This window comes from Sinohyriopsis cumingii, chromosome 15 (assembly GCF_028554795.1).
Source record: "Sinohyriopsis cumingii isolate HCF-2022 chromosome 15, ASM2855479v2, whole genome shotgun sequence".
In the NCBI taxonomy this organism is placed as follows: domain Eukaryota; kingdom Metazoa; phylum Mollusca; class Bivalvia; order Unionida; family Unionidae; genus Sinohyriopsis; species Sinohyriopsis cumingii.
In genome coordinates this window covers 31,226,654-31,241,780 of record NC_142975.1, presented here as the reverse complement: position 1 = coordinate 31,241,780, position 15,127 = coordinate 31,226,654, and the positions used below count along the sequence as shown (strand labels likewise).

Sequence of the window (15,127 nt, the reverse complement as noted above, 5' to 3'; positions counted from 1 at the left end):
CGGACATCATACAGGATTCAGTATTGCTACTTCAGTATGTAATACAGACTAGACATGGTACACATTGCTATCCAGTATGTTTAAGCATAAATTATAAAGAAAATTAGCTTGCTAAGAGTGAATAATCGATATATTTCATCTCATGGGTGAAAAACTTAAGTATTTTCATTCTTGGCTTTGCCACTCAAAACAATACTGAGTTTTGCACCATCTTAATGAAATATATCCATTATTTGCTTGTTTAAGCAAATAACCTCTATTGATTTTATGCTAGGCCATGATCTTCTGAGAGAAATAATCTTTATATTTCAATAGAGTGAGAAAAAAAATATCATAACTTTTAACTGACCATCAAGAAACATGGATAACATTATAACCATGAAATTCTAAGATATTCTTGGACTCTTAAATAGACGAGCAGTAAATATGGCCAACTCTTGTTCATGGTCATAAGTTCAAATCCAACAAGACACACCTTTTCTTTGGTGCTTTTTACTTTTAATTGGGAAGGAGAAGTATGTTTATATTTTCTATGTGAAAAATCACAAAGCACAGCAGGGCATAAAGGATAAACCACTGACATCACACGGGATCCATTAGGAAATCTGCTACTTAAGTCTTTTATACAGTACATCTTGCTAGTCAATAAATTTGAGCATAAAATAAGAAGAAAATTTTATTGATACAAGTGAATAACGTATATATTTGTCAAAATGCAGAGTTTTTGCACCACTCAATGAAATGATAGCCATTTACAAAAATAAATAAAAGAAATGTATCCATTATTCGCTTGTTTCAAGCAAATATCCTCCGTATAATGGTGGGGTTATGTATGAATCCTCAATTCTCTCAGTCCTGCTGAAGAACTTGTTAAACAGAACTGTTTTGAATATTTTTTAATGGCATGCTTCAAACCTTGGTAATATTATAATCAGTAGATGTGCATATCAACAAATCGGTCTGTGCCTCACCATTTTCAGTTTATAGCGGAAAGTAATATATAACAGAATGTTAAAGAAACTATTGTGGGTTTTTATTTCTGTGACACTTCAATCATATTTTGAAAGCCATTACATGATATAGTCAGGAATGTGGCCTCAAACTTTGGATCAAGGTTAATATAACTGCAATAAAAATTATTTTTGTACTATGCATTTCTGCAAAGTACCTAAAATATCATACTAAAAGTATAGGAAAAAATATTTTGTGGAAATATTGAAAATTTACATTATATTATCAAGTACCTTTTGTACTTATATAAAGTGTTTTAATGACATGTTTTAAACAAAAGTAAGAAAGATAATAATTTGTTTATGTTTAAATACACTTAATATTAAGATAAAATACATTTTCAGGGATCTTACATTTTAAAACTTGTCATCCAGTGTTTGTAATAGCAGATAAACATTACTTAATCTCAATATAATGCTTACTCTGTTAAGTGTTACGTGTTTAGGCTCTTACAAAACACAACTAGAAAAAAATGAAGACAACAAGCTTTGTAAAATTGCACAAAACTTTATTTTCCTAGAAAAACGATGTAAAAATGACAAAAAGAACTTATGGTTCTATGAATCAAACCCAAAAATAATCCAAGAATAATCCAAGAATTAAAAAATGAAGTCCTAGTAATAAAAAGTCCTAATAAAACTGATTTTTGAATCCCGATGAAATTCAAAATGGAAGGTGATGACATATGCTGTGATCACCATTGTAAAGATGTGTCAACAGTTCTTTGTTGAATCATAAAAAATAATAATCCAGTGTTTGAATGCTTTGTAAATTTCGATAAATGTCCTTGTCCAAGAATTAATTTAGAGCACTAATATTTCCAGGGAAAACAAACTTGTAATCTAAATAAATTAAATTAAACAAAATAATTAGCCCAAAACTGGTCACAACATAAAACACCTGGACTTCTAAAGTGTTATGGCACTAATGACAATTCTTTCTCAAAACATCAAGAATAAATCTAGCTACAACACAAAACAGATGCCTGGATTTGGGTCATTCCTCTGGAAAAACCAGAGTTTGTAACAATTGCTATATGTTATTTGACATGTAGACCAGGTATGGCCTCGATTCCAGAGAAAGAATTCTTTTTATTTTTTTTTAATTGTTTACTACAACTCTCACTGGTTCTGAATCAAGGTCAGGAACTAGGTCAGCATTAGATACAATGTTTCTGTAAAGTTGTTTACATCAAAAATATATATAAAAACTCAGAACTGAATTCTATTCTAGTAAATAAAGTTACATTACAAAAGCAAGTAATGGAATAAAAAAAATACTTTTAAACTTACAAACAAACAAATTAAATCAAATATAAAATAAATATACATAACATAAGGTATGATAATTGAATATAACATTTACTGGAAACTAACAACTCAATAACATGGATCTAACATTGACAACAGATGTGTCAGGTGTAATTATAGTAAAATTGTCTCACATAATACCAAAATATTCACTGTGAAGAATTACTTGGAACAATCATATAAGAAAAATACAAATGAACATGTCAGTCCTCATAATCTTATGTCTCCTCCATATCTCAGTCCACATGAAGAGCATTGCTACAAGCAGAACCTCGACGGTGGCTACAGGCAGGTGAGCATTCAAGATTTATGTTTGCGGCATGGTTGTTACTCTAGCCAAAACCACATCATCAGCAGCAGAGTAATGCAATTGTTGAAAGCCTACATACTCTTCAAACTGCCTGATCTTAATGAGTCCAACACCTTTTCCAATTACATGCGGTTAGGAGGTTGTATCACAACCAAGCAGATCATAAATGGAGAGAAAATTATGCAGGTTACCATGCCTAAAGAAGTCATGGTTTTCTTGATGTTCCAGCTTCTGACTTTCCTATAGGTACGCTTGGGTTACTACTGCTATTTTTCTGTATTCCATGCTGAGATGATAACAAAGGAGCAGAAATGTCAGTTTTCCTAGCTGCAATTACTACATCTCTTTCAGTGGCTGCAGCAACTGCTGTCTGCACAATAAGAACATGCATCCAAAAAAGGCTTTCTCTGTTGCATTTGAACTGTTCTTTTGTACTCGCCAACTTAATTGATACAACTAGGATTGTTTTTTGTAAAAATTGTTTATATCACTGCCTTATATTACGCTTGCATATATATTTGTTGCTTCAGCATCAAAGCGTTGATTTGCCCCTCTCTGGACAGAAACTGCGAGTCATCTCCTGTCACTATTTTTTCATTAACACATTAACCCCTAGCAACAACTTAACGGGGCAGGAGGTAGTAACCTACTGCCGAGCTCTGTAGTGTCATGGTCATGCATGATACACTAAAGTGGGTGGTATTATAGAAAGGTAGACAGATGTAGCTCTACAATGATACCAAATAGTCTAGAATAGCTAGTTGCACTACAAAATACAGATTTAAAAAAACCTCATTCTTTGGACCCGACTTTTTTCTACCCAAAATTTGCCCTTGGTCGAAATCCGATTTTATGTCTGGATTTTTTACATTTTGGTCTCAGATCTAAGGCAAACTGGTATGAACTGCAAACAGACAGATGAGCCTTTGCAAAAGTATGATAAGTTGGGCAGTTGGAATAAAGTTTGGTCTCCATACAAAAATAATGGCTCCGTTTAGCAAAAAAAAAAAAGAAGTCCAACTTTTACCCTTCTGCTCATGCATGAGTCAAATAGCCAGTGAAAAATGATGTTTCTAACACAACTAGGCAGTATGTTATTGAAAGATCACCGGGGATTTGGTGTTTTCGTATCTATTCAGAAATAGCTTTCAAAATGTGTTTCCTACTCTATTTTCAGGCGAAAATAACAAAAAGCTCCATTGGTTAATGTGTTAAACAGTGCATTTTGATGATGTCACCAAATTTGAATATTTCTTGTATATTTAATCACTTGTGCATTGACATTGCACATAAATTACAAATTTAGCAATTCCTTGATGATTTGTAAAAAAAAAAAAAAATCCTTGTTAACACATTAACCCTTAGCGACGACTTAAGGGGGCAGGAGGTATTAGCCTACTGCCGAGCTCAGTAGCATCATGGTCTTGCATGATACACTAAATTGGGTGGTATTATAGAAAGGTAGAGAGAGATGTAGCTCTTCAATGATACCAAATAATCTGGAATATCTACTTGCACTACAAAATACATATTAAAAAACCTCATTTTTTACCCTTACTTTTTTTAACCCAAAATTCGCCCTTGGTCGGAATCCAATTTTGTGTCTGGATTTTAGACTTTTTGGTCTCAGATCTAAGGCAAACTGGTATGAACTGCAAACAGACAGTTGAGCCTTTGCAAAAAGTAGGATAAGATGGGCATTTGGAATAAAGTTTGGTATCCATACAAAAATAATGGCTCCGTTTAGCAACAGAAAAAAAAGAACTCTAACCTTTACCCTTCTGCTCATGTGCGAGTCAAATAGCAAATGAAAAATGATGTTTTTAACACAACTAGGCAGTATGTTATTGAAAGATCACCGGGGATTTGGTGTTTTTGGATCTATTCAGAAATAGCTTTCAAAATGTGTTTCCTACTCAATTTTAAGGCGAAAATGACAAAAAGCTCCAGGGGTTAATGTGTTAAAGGATTTGCAGGTCTCCCCTTAAGATACTTCTGTCGACTTCCAGGGTGTATTAATGGTGGAGGAAGAACCCGAGATAACCCCCGGAAAGAACCACCGACCCACCAGAAGCTACTGGCAAGCTTTCTCACATACCCACACTGGCAGAATCTGAGACTCGAACCCACGCAGACAGAGGTGAGATGGCAGTGATCCATAACAGAGAGCGCTCTAGACCACTCGGCCACTCGGGGGCCCTGACAGTGATTGGAAATCAATGGAAAAAAAAATGAGATGCTTTGCTGTTGGTGTGTAGAAACTGGCAAAGAAAATTCGTTTACTCTTGGAAATAATAATTTCAAGACAATAACCATTGACACGTTGAATTACCAGCTCAGGTGCATGCACAAACAGGCATTTCAGAACTCAACACTGTGTGAAAATGTTAAAACTACATGACAACTATGATGTGACAAGCAAGAAATAATACATGACACTGCTATATAAGATATAAGAATGGACAGAGGGGTGACACATTTTGTAGCCCATGACTAGATTCTTTAATTGTATGTGTACTGTAATACTGTTTTAACTGCTATACTGTAAAATACAGAACTTGCGATATGCGTATGGTGTTATACTGAAATGTACACAACATATGTATTTAGTGTTATACTATAATATACAGGATATGGTATGTATTTAGTAGTTATCTCTAACACAAAGAACAAATTAACAAATTTTATGCATCAAGTGCATCTTATCCATTTAATGCACTTTTGATACTTGCAATTGCTGTTTGAATCTGTTGAAGCTTTATTTTACACAATACTGGGAGGCCCACACCCACCCACCTATCATTATGTTGCCCTGCCCACCCCCCACCAATTTTATCTTTCAGATTCAGTTCAGGTCGGTGCACAAATTTACCAAATCCTAGATACAACCCAGGTACAGGAGCTAAAAATTTGCATACACTGTGCTTGTGACCTAGTTACTTCTGTGTTGTTTTCCTCTGCATAGGAAAATGAATCATAGAATAGCCATTTATTAAATATTCTTGTTCATTTTTCTTTTGATATTTGGAAATAAAATTCAGCAACAAACTTCTACCATTACTACTTTTAATAGTGTCTTGTAGCATATCTCTCAGTCAAAAGAAGTCACATGACTTTGTAAAAATTGAACGTGCATTATAGTAGCCAACATTTGAATCGTGTGACAGAACAGCTAGCCAAGCAATATTAGTTTTCAGAATTCCAGGAAAGTGTGTTTCATGAGGGTTGGATAGATGAAGGATTACAAATCATGCCTGATTAAAGATGAACATGATTCATATGAGATGTATTACATGTGTTGCAAGATGTCAGTCAACCAATGAAGGCAGCTTTAACTAGCCACACTAAAGGTGGTGGTATGCTCTCTCTCTCTCTCTCTCTCTCTCTCTCAGTAGTAGTATCATGATATGTAATTGTGAGCAAGTAAAGTAAACTTTCCATTTAATTTTAATATCAAATATTCCATGATATTTTGTTATAACTTTCCAGTGCTATTTTTTTCCTTCATATATGTTCCCCGGTAGCGTTAATGCTAGAGATATAAGCCTGTTGCCTCATAAATCCAGCCCTATCTATCTTGTATAGACAAACAGCAATAACTCTTGCTCATTAACTCCACATGCCACCACAAGGTATTGCTAGTTTTTAAGCTTCACTTCCGTTCAACATTGTACAAGACACCTACCATTAATGTAAAGCAAATTTGTGCTAAATTTGAACCATCCATACAGGATTTTAGATTTATTTGGATTAATACTCATTTCTAAACAGGTGGTAAGTATTATTTTTTAAATATTTTGTGAAATTTTTACACTTTCTTAGACTTGGCAGTCTGTTGACCACATGGTACCACATGCTTTTACTGATGTATGTTGCTATTCAGTTTTGTGCACATTGCCTAATGTTCTTTCCCCCAATTTGGTAGTGGGTGTTGTTTTAATGACTTGTTAACACTCTGCAACTGTTACCTTAGTTTGTACATTTTTGTTGTTGGGTTTTTTTTTTTTTGTTGTGTTATCTTGTTCGTTCAGTGAAACCTGTCAATGAAGTGTAATTTTAAAAAAGTAAGTTTGAATCTAAGGCTTTATTTTTCAACAGTTACGGAGATCTAATGACAGAATTTCTGTCCTAACATGCCTACAGCTACAATTACAGTTACAGGGATCTTAGTGATAGATCCATCCATCTCGCCATATCTCTACAGTTGCAAAGATCTTAATGACAGATTTGTCTGTCCTAACATGCCTATGACTACAGACAATTGCATTTGCAGAGATCTTATTGATAGATCTGTCAATTTTGCCTGGCGTAAGACTACCAAAGCATATTATTACTGGGATTTTGGTGATCTGTCTGTCTGTCAAGCCATGACCATCATATGGGCACCAATCAGACTGCCTTCCACATGGCAGGTAACTACCAGCCATATTCCCTATAAATTGACAATCCATACAGATGTAACAAAATTGTCCAATGGATCTAGCTTCTCCTTTATTAACTGCTTACACACAGGATATTGGCATGAATTGTATAGAGACAATGGCATGGTCTCATTGTTGCCACAGGGAGTGGTATATCTCAAAGTGGAAGCAGTCCTTTACCAGTACGGCTCAAGACAAATTTCAACACCTGTCATATTGAACTGCATGTGTTGGAAGAAGAAAAAAATCTCACTACATCGTAGTGAGTTTTAAACCATGTCACCACATCGTCAATGTTAGATTTGGTGTCATTTTCAATTTTCTGACTGGATGAAAACTTGGTCAACAAACATTCCTAGGAATCAACAGCCTGAATTGCTTGAGTCATTAATAGAGCAGCTCACCATTTGATGGTGAACATGTTGATTGCCTCTGCCAACATATTTGCACGACACAAAATTTGGAAGAATGAAAAACGTCACTTTTGACTTTTAAGTTTGTACTCCATTTTACTTGCCATTTCTGTTTGGGGGCCTATTTGAAGAAGTTAAGTCACATGCAGCCCAAGAACCACCCCTCCAGCTTATCAGTCCACATGCAGTGTAACAGAAACCAGCCATCCCTGGCACATTGGATGGAAGATAGACAAACCAGGCAAAGGGATTTTTGTATGTTCCACGAGAGAACAACCAAACCAGTCTTAGAGGCACCCTTACAGGGGAGGTAAGAAACTAAATTTCTCCACCCTGAAGCCTCCAGTCTCCCACTGTTGACACAACACCCCACCACCCACAGATAATCTACTTGGGTGCCAGACTCTTACAGTTCTGATCACATTCAGTCAGCCTATTGCCACAAAATGGATGTATGATCCAAATCATTTTGGAGGGGCTTTAGATTCTGTTTATCCCAACACACCTCTTCATATTTCCTTTCCTCTTCTAATGGATGTGCAGTCAGAGGATGAGAAGAACAAAATTCTTCAGCAGGAGATACAGCACTCATCAACAGCATGGTTATATTCATGACAGTTACATACCAAAAAGGCCAACAGCAAGCTTAGGTCAGTTCATGGACTTAAGTCTCCGTAACGAATTGATTTTTCCACAGAGGTTCCAGAGAGATGGCAAAATCTATGTCTCTCCATCTGAAGGGACAAGTATGCCATCAGTCTCAACCTCAGATGCCTACTTTCATGTCCTTTAATTCACCTGGCTTAGCAAAAGTTTCTTTGGTTTGCTTACCTTGGTCTTTACAGAATTATGGATTGTGTCATCACCCTGTTCTGGTCAACTTCCTCTGCAGCATTGGCAGCATATATCAACAGTATCCTCCTAAAACACGCAAGTTCTATTCTCCTCAGAATTAAAAACAGTCTCTTGTCCCTTTTCAATCATCTCAATTTTCTTGCGAATTCAGAAATTCTGACCTCTCATCCCCAGTGTTTTGTCCATCAGGGTATGGAATTTATAACTGATCTCAATCATGTATATCTCTCTCATGTCTGCATCATGCAGATGGTCAAAATTGAAGTCTTTTCCAACATGACTGGAACTTTAGTGAAATTTCCTCAGGTTATTCAATGAAGCAGCATATTTTATCCCACTGGGCTGCCTTTACATGTGCTCATTAGAAATGACTTTGCTGGTGCAAGAGCACTCATTACCAGTCCACTCAATTAAAACATAAGATCACAAATGAGGTAAGATCATTCCTGTGTTATTGGTGCAACCATGGTTAGCTCATGACAGGAATTCCTCTGAAGAAGCCCCGGCTAGAACTGACTTGATGTACAGTACATACAGATAGGAAGTCCACTTGTTGCCAGACTTAAAATACTGTCAACATCAAATGAGGACCAAGGGAACTGCCTCTTTACATCAACCTCCATATGAAAACTATTATAAATGCCTTTCAGTTCAAGAAGAACATACTCTTTGAGAAGTTAATGATTATGTTGGACAACACTATAATGGTGACTTTTCACCTTAAATGGGTACCAGATCAACTGACCTATGTGTGCTGGTTTGGCGGTTTCTTTGTCAATGCTGCCTGCTTCAGATACACATACTAATCAGACACATTACCAGCAGACTTTGTGTCCTGGACACTGTTCCTCCCAGAAAGAGTCTGGTGATCCATACGGAATGGTTCCTTCATTTTTTTTTCCATTCAGATTAAGAGCGAACAATGATTGACCTGATGCAACTAGATGGAACAACAAATGGGCCAACTTTATCTCATGGGTTCCGGGTCCTAAAACTTGGGTTAAGGATGCAATGTAAATCTGTTGGCAGGGTTTATAGGCATTTGCCTACCACCTGCAGTCTTAGTACCCAAAATAATACTGAAAATAAGTGGTCAGAATTACAAGATAATTCTAATAGCCCCTTTCCAGCAAGACAAGTCCAGGATAAATGATCTACTCAGTCTAGTAATAGACCTGTCCTGGTATCTGACGCATTCAGGTATCATGGCAGAAGAGATATCAGTCATAATAAAGCCCTATCAGACCTACTGGCCAGTTTTGATTTGAATAGGCTGAAAATCTCTCACCCTGTTTCAAACCGGAATCTGTCCTGGATCTTAACATGGCTCAATTCATAAAAATTGGGCCATTAGTCAGACCTTGCTGAAGCTGTTATACTACTAACCTGTGGCATGATAGTTTTAGCTTTGACATGCCCTTTCTTGCCGTTTCAGTCAACCTAAACTATCATCAGTTTAGACTGGATGGTTTGGTGACCCTTGAGACTCGACCAGGCATAGTAACCATGTACCAGTTACCATCAGGGGCATTCGGAGAGTCGTTATACACTCTTGCTCATCTGTAGATAAGTGGAGAGCATCAGCCTTGCAAGGTCCTGTCTGTGCACTGATAGCAGCAGCCATGCAAGGTCCTGTCTGTGCCCTGATGGCAGCAGCCATGCAAGGTCCTGTAAGGTCCTGTCTGTGCCCTGATAGCAGCAGCCATGCAAGGTCCTGTCTGTGCCCTGATGGCAGCAGCCATGCAAGGTCCTGTCTGTGCCCTGATAGCAACATCCATGCAAGGTCCTGTCTGTGCCCTGATAGCAACTGCCATGCACGGTCCTGTCTGTGCCCTGATAGCAGCAGCCATGCAAGGTCCTGTCTGTGCCCTGATAGCAACAGCCATGAAAGGTCCTGTCTGTGCCCTGATAGTAGCAGCCATGCAAGGTCCTGTCTGTGCCCTGATAGCAACAGCCATGCAAGGTCCTGTTGGTGCCCTCAAGCACTGCTTTTAAAAGTGCAGAAACAGGTCATGGCATTCGCAAAGAACTCTTTCTCCATGTGGAAGTGAGAAAGCAGGTCATCACCTCACAAACCAATCTTATCGCTTAAGTGGGTTATCTGTTCATTGTTCTCTGATGTCTCAAAATGATGCAGTTACCTCATGAGAATTTTGGGTCATGAAATAAGAGCAATCTGTGGAAGTCATGCTATCAAACACATCATTTCACTCCAAGACATCAAGTTTTTATCTTGGGGATTTTGCTTCAACCAAGGCATTTCACTGGATTTGCCAGATAATTTTTATGGTAAGATCTTCTTAAATGATAGAGTGGTCACAGTTCATGTGACCATCTGCTGTGTTAATTTAATTAGTTAACATTTACATAGGGAATCCAGTTTTCCTTCCCTAGAAGTGTACCCAAGGTTTATGTAGGTTGTTCAGCATTTCCTTCTCCTATTATCTCTTCTCATAATGTTAAGGTGATAGGGGAAGGTATTTGAAGAAGGCAAATTTTTAAGTAAATTATGTTTCTTGATTACTTTATTTGAAAACACTTTTGACCACCCTGTCAAGCTTCCTCATTGGTATATCATTTGGCTTACAATGTAAGGAGACCTAGTGGTGGCAAGGGGATGTAATGGACAAGAGTTATTGCCATTGTCTCTGTGATTAGAAAAGGCAAATTTTCATCTTTTTAGTAAGGCTGGATTTGGGAGATAGCAGGCTTATATCCATAATGTTAATATGATCGGATAAGTATTCTTGGAGGATCATAATTTGCTTCAGAATTTGCATTTTAATAATATAGGGTACTTTATTTCTGTCTATATAAATGTTTGCATGTATGTATATGGGTATGTATGCATGCATTTGAAAGTAAATATTGCAGGGTCATGAAGTATAGCTGTCTCTATTCCCAGCACGTATGTAATAAAATAAATGTCCTAAAGATGTAAGCTAACTCTTTTAAAAGAGTCTATTCTCTCATTAAATTAGTACAGATTTTATACTGGAATTCTAACATTTGGTGATGCTTTAAAATAAAATGATTTACAACTCTGATATCATTACATATTTAATTCTTTCTTTATATTCTTGATTTGTGTTCATTTCAGATAATAAGCATAGAAAGTACTTGAAGCAAGCCTTAAAAACAGGGAGGCACTTGAAAGGTTTCTTCAAATGGTCAGCACTTGCACTACAGCTGGGACCATTACTACATTGTCCACATCTGTTTTGCCTTCCACATCATATTCTGCAATTACTATACGGTTATTTGTGGCATTAGTGGCAGAGATATTTTGAATTATCAAAGTCATCACAAGCCATTATTCCTTCAGTTCACGTGAAGAAATAAGCATCATATTCCAGTTTTTGTTCAATGACAGCATCATTGCCAAGTAATTCAGTTGTGGTGAAAGGAGTGCTGCCTACCACTCTACATTTGTAATTCAGATAGAGATTTGTTTGCACTGTGCCTTGGTTACAGATGGGACTGTTGACTACCTATTTATATTTAATGCAACTATAATTGAGGAAACAAGTACATATTGCATTTTTATTTTCTTTTTGTGGACAATAAAAGAATTAAAAGCATGCAACTAATGACTGTCTTGTTTGTTCATTTTTTAAATTAGATCCTTTAAGACTTTTGAAAGTGCCCAAAAAGTCTTTGAATTTTCTGCTTTTGAAGATGTTTTTCTCCTATGACCAATTACTGTATTGTATTTGTGCATTATTTTTGGATGGGAGTTGTTTTTTCTACAATAGATTCATCCCCATCATTGTAGTCGGGATTGGATAATGTCAAGACTCGAGACTTGATATTGGTATCTAGTAAAATCAAGTGCATTCATGTGGAGTGAATTTATCTATCTCTTATCACTTGAGCACATTAATAAGAGAATTAGTGATGATAGTTGTGGAATGATATTCTGTTTTCAGTTGTCACTAAAGACACCGCAAATTTGTACTATTGATAAGCTTGACTACAAAGAATGTCCTAAGTTTGATCTGGTTTTAGCACACACAGCAGTCCCTTACTATACAGCCTCCCAGTATACTGCATCCCCTTGTATTGTGGATATGGTAAGGATTACATTATTCAGTTTTCTCAGTTCAGTTCAGTCATTTCTACTAAATTTATCTTTCTGGATTTTAGTGCTTATCTAATGACTAATTGTATGTGTTTTCACATCATAATGTACCTTATTATTTTGTGTCCACTATCACCTGTATTCACATTGCCTTGCTGATATGGTAACATCACGGTGAAAAGTTGCTTCCCTTATAACACAGTATGCTTCAGTGTGCCAAGATATAATGGGGGAGCACGGTATTTGATAAACTCAACTGTTTAATATTTCCTCAGAGGCAGTAGAAGTGTTATGATAAAAGTGATGTTTTACAGCTGGAAGTATAATTGAATCATGGAGTGATTTTCCAAATGTACACGTCTGTTGCAGGGTTTGGAATACCACAAATAAGATATGATGGACCACGAAAATCATTGAATCCAGATGAAGATCTTGGTTACAAAACTTCGTAAGTATTGAAAAGTTTTATTATTTCCCTTGCTTTTGAGAAGGTTCAAAAATGTGAAAGAGTTTGTTCAAAGGTAAGATATGAAATAGAAATTAAATGTTATTTTTTGAGCATTTTTTTAAGTAGAAATGTAATATCTCACATGAATTGCATTTGATTCATGGAAAATGTGCAACTGCAGTCTTTACCTCATAATTTTTAAGAACAAAAGGTACCATTTAAATTATATATGCATGTGCAGCATGACTTCTGATGTTTTTAGTTATGTCTGTGTAAGGCTATAATCTGCTTCACTAAACTTGAGGTACACTCAGATTAGATCATGTTGAAGATGGGGAAGTTGTAGAAGACAAGCACTAGTACAAAATTGTATCAACTGCATTCATAAGTAATTGAACTAGTTTTGTTTCCTTTGCTATGCACTGGTTTTTTAATTAATGGCTATCCTGTGATTAGTAGTTTATTTCCTGGGTAGGCCTATATATCTACCAATAAGATCAACATGATATTTTATTTTCAACTGTTCTTTACAGTTTTTAAAACGAAATTGCAACACAATTAATCTAAGCACTGTCCAGCATCTTTTAGTTCTGATAAAGTCCATGGAAATCAGTGAGAAATTAATGCCAGTTACAGCTGTCAATTTTTATTTTCGTTATCTGCACATCTTACTGACCATTTTTAAGAAATGATCTCTTTGGTCAGTGATCTCTTCAGATTAAGATTTGGACCAATCGCACAGATGATGTCAATAACTACAAGCCCATATCTATCCTACCAAGTCCTTCCGATATGTTCCTTACAAGCTTTTGATGTACCTATCAAACATTGATTTACTTGACCATAACCAATCAGTGCTCTTTGAAAACCACTCCTATGAGATAGCCTTGGCCTCCATGACATATTACTTTTTAGATCAAGGAAAATTAATTGGATCCATACAAGTTGAGTTTAGAAAAGCTTTTGACCTTGTTGATCATAATATTCTTATCAGTAAACTTAAGACTTTTCAATGTGACAGTTGAATGATAGCTTTTTTTTTTACATATCTAGCAATGAAAAAATAATGTGTCAAAATAAATGACAGTTTTGTGGGGTTTTCTTTGCATAAGAACCAATTACATGAGCATGGAGTACCACCAGGATCAATCTTGGGCCCACTCCATTTTCTCATTTTCATATATTGATCTGCCATCTACTGACTTGTATGTTTGTGGGGTTTTCTTTGCATAAGAACCAATTACATGAGCATGGAGTACCACCAGGATCAATCTTGGGCCCACTCCTCTTTCTCATTTTCATATATTGATCTGCCATCTACTGACTTGTATGTAAATGACACTACTCTCGAGATTTGAAACAGCTTAAATCAGATATAGAGGTCTCCCTTTAGATAGCTTTACTTTGTATAGGTTCCTGGTATATCAAAAAAGGCATGAAAGTAAATGCAGGCAAGAGTGAAGTATGAAAGACTACCAAACGAAAGAGAGCAAAATTAGAAAATACCAACTTGAATCTTGAGCTCAATGAAAAACAGGTGGATACCCATGATGAAATCCATGGGGTGATGGTGATAACAATTTGCAGTGGAATGAACATATTCAAGTCATACATTATAATGTCAGCACTACAATAGCTAATACACAACCATACCTGAACAACTGTAATGTTATCTGAGGAAATACTTCGGACAAGAATTTTTCCATTTACAAAAATGAGCTTGCATACTTATCCTATAAAAATCACTGAAAACACCCCAAATGTGATCAATGATATTACAATGTTATCATTAAGTGAACAAATATATTTTGAGAATGGCCTCATTATATCTCAATTTCATGCGAGAAAACAAGACAACACTCATAATTTAAGATAAATTCCAGTTAACCACCTTTCCATTCCAAAACCAAATAATAAAAAAAACTCTTTACAAACGTTTTCAGCATTCGGGTCACTTATTTGGAGGAGAATCCAAAAGGAAGTTACAGAAAATACAAACAATTTAATTTAATTGCATTTAGTTATAATCTAATTCAGTGTATGAAAAATGGAACCTGTTGATTTGACAAATGCATAAAACATTTCAAACCTTCCACTTTGTTTTCTCACTATATTTTTGTATTGTATATATACAAATGTACCTAGTTGAAGCATGTTCTTAGGAAATTTTTATGTTTATTCTGTCCCTATATCTTATTATCAATACTTGGAACTGCACTTTCTGAAATTAAGGTGGAAGGTTTTTAGTTACTGTCTTAGTAGATTCCAGATATTAAGT

At 36.0% G+C, this 15,127-nt stretch overlaps 1 protein-coding gene across 1 annotated transcript in view; it reads left to right on the top strand.

Annotated features, from left to right (window-relative positions):
• Positions 1-15,127, top strand: part of LOC149781499 (uncharacterized) — a 314,868-nt gene that overhangs the window by 186,274 nt on the left and 113,467 nt on the right. The window contains exon 18 of the mRNA XM_089934975.1: positions 12,771-12,849. Coding sequence (XP_089791101.1) covers positions 12,771-12,849 — 79 coding nt within the window. The remainder of the gene's footprint in view (positions 1-12,770; positions 12,850-15,127) is intronic.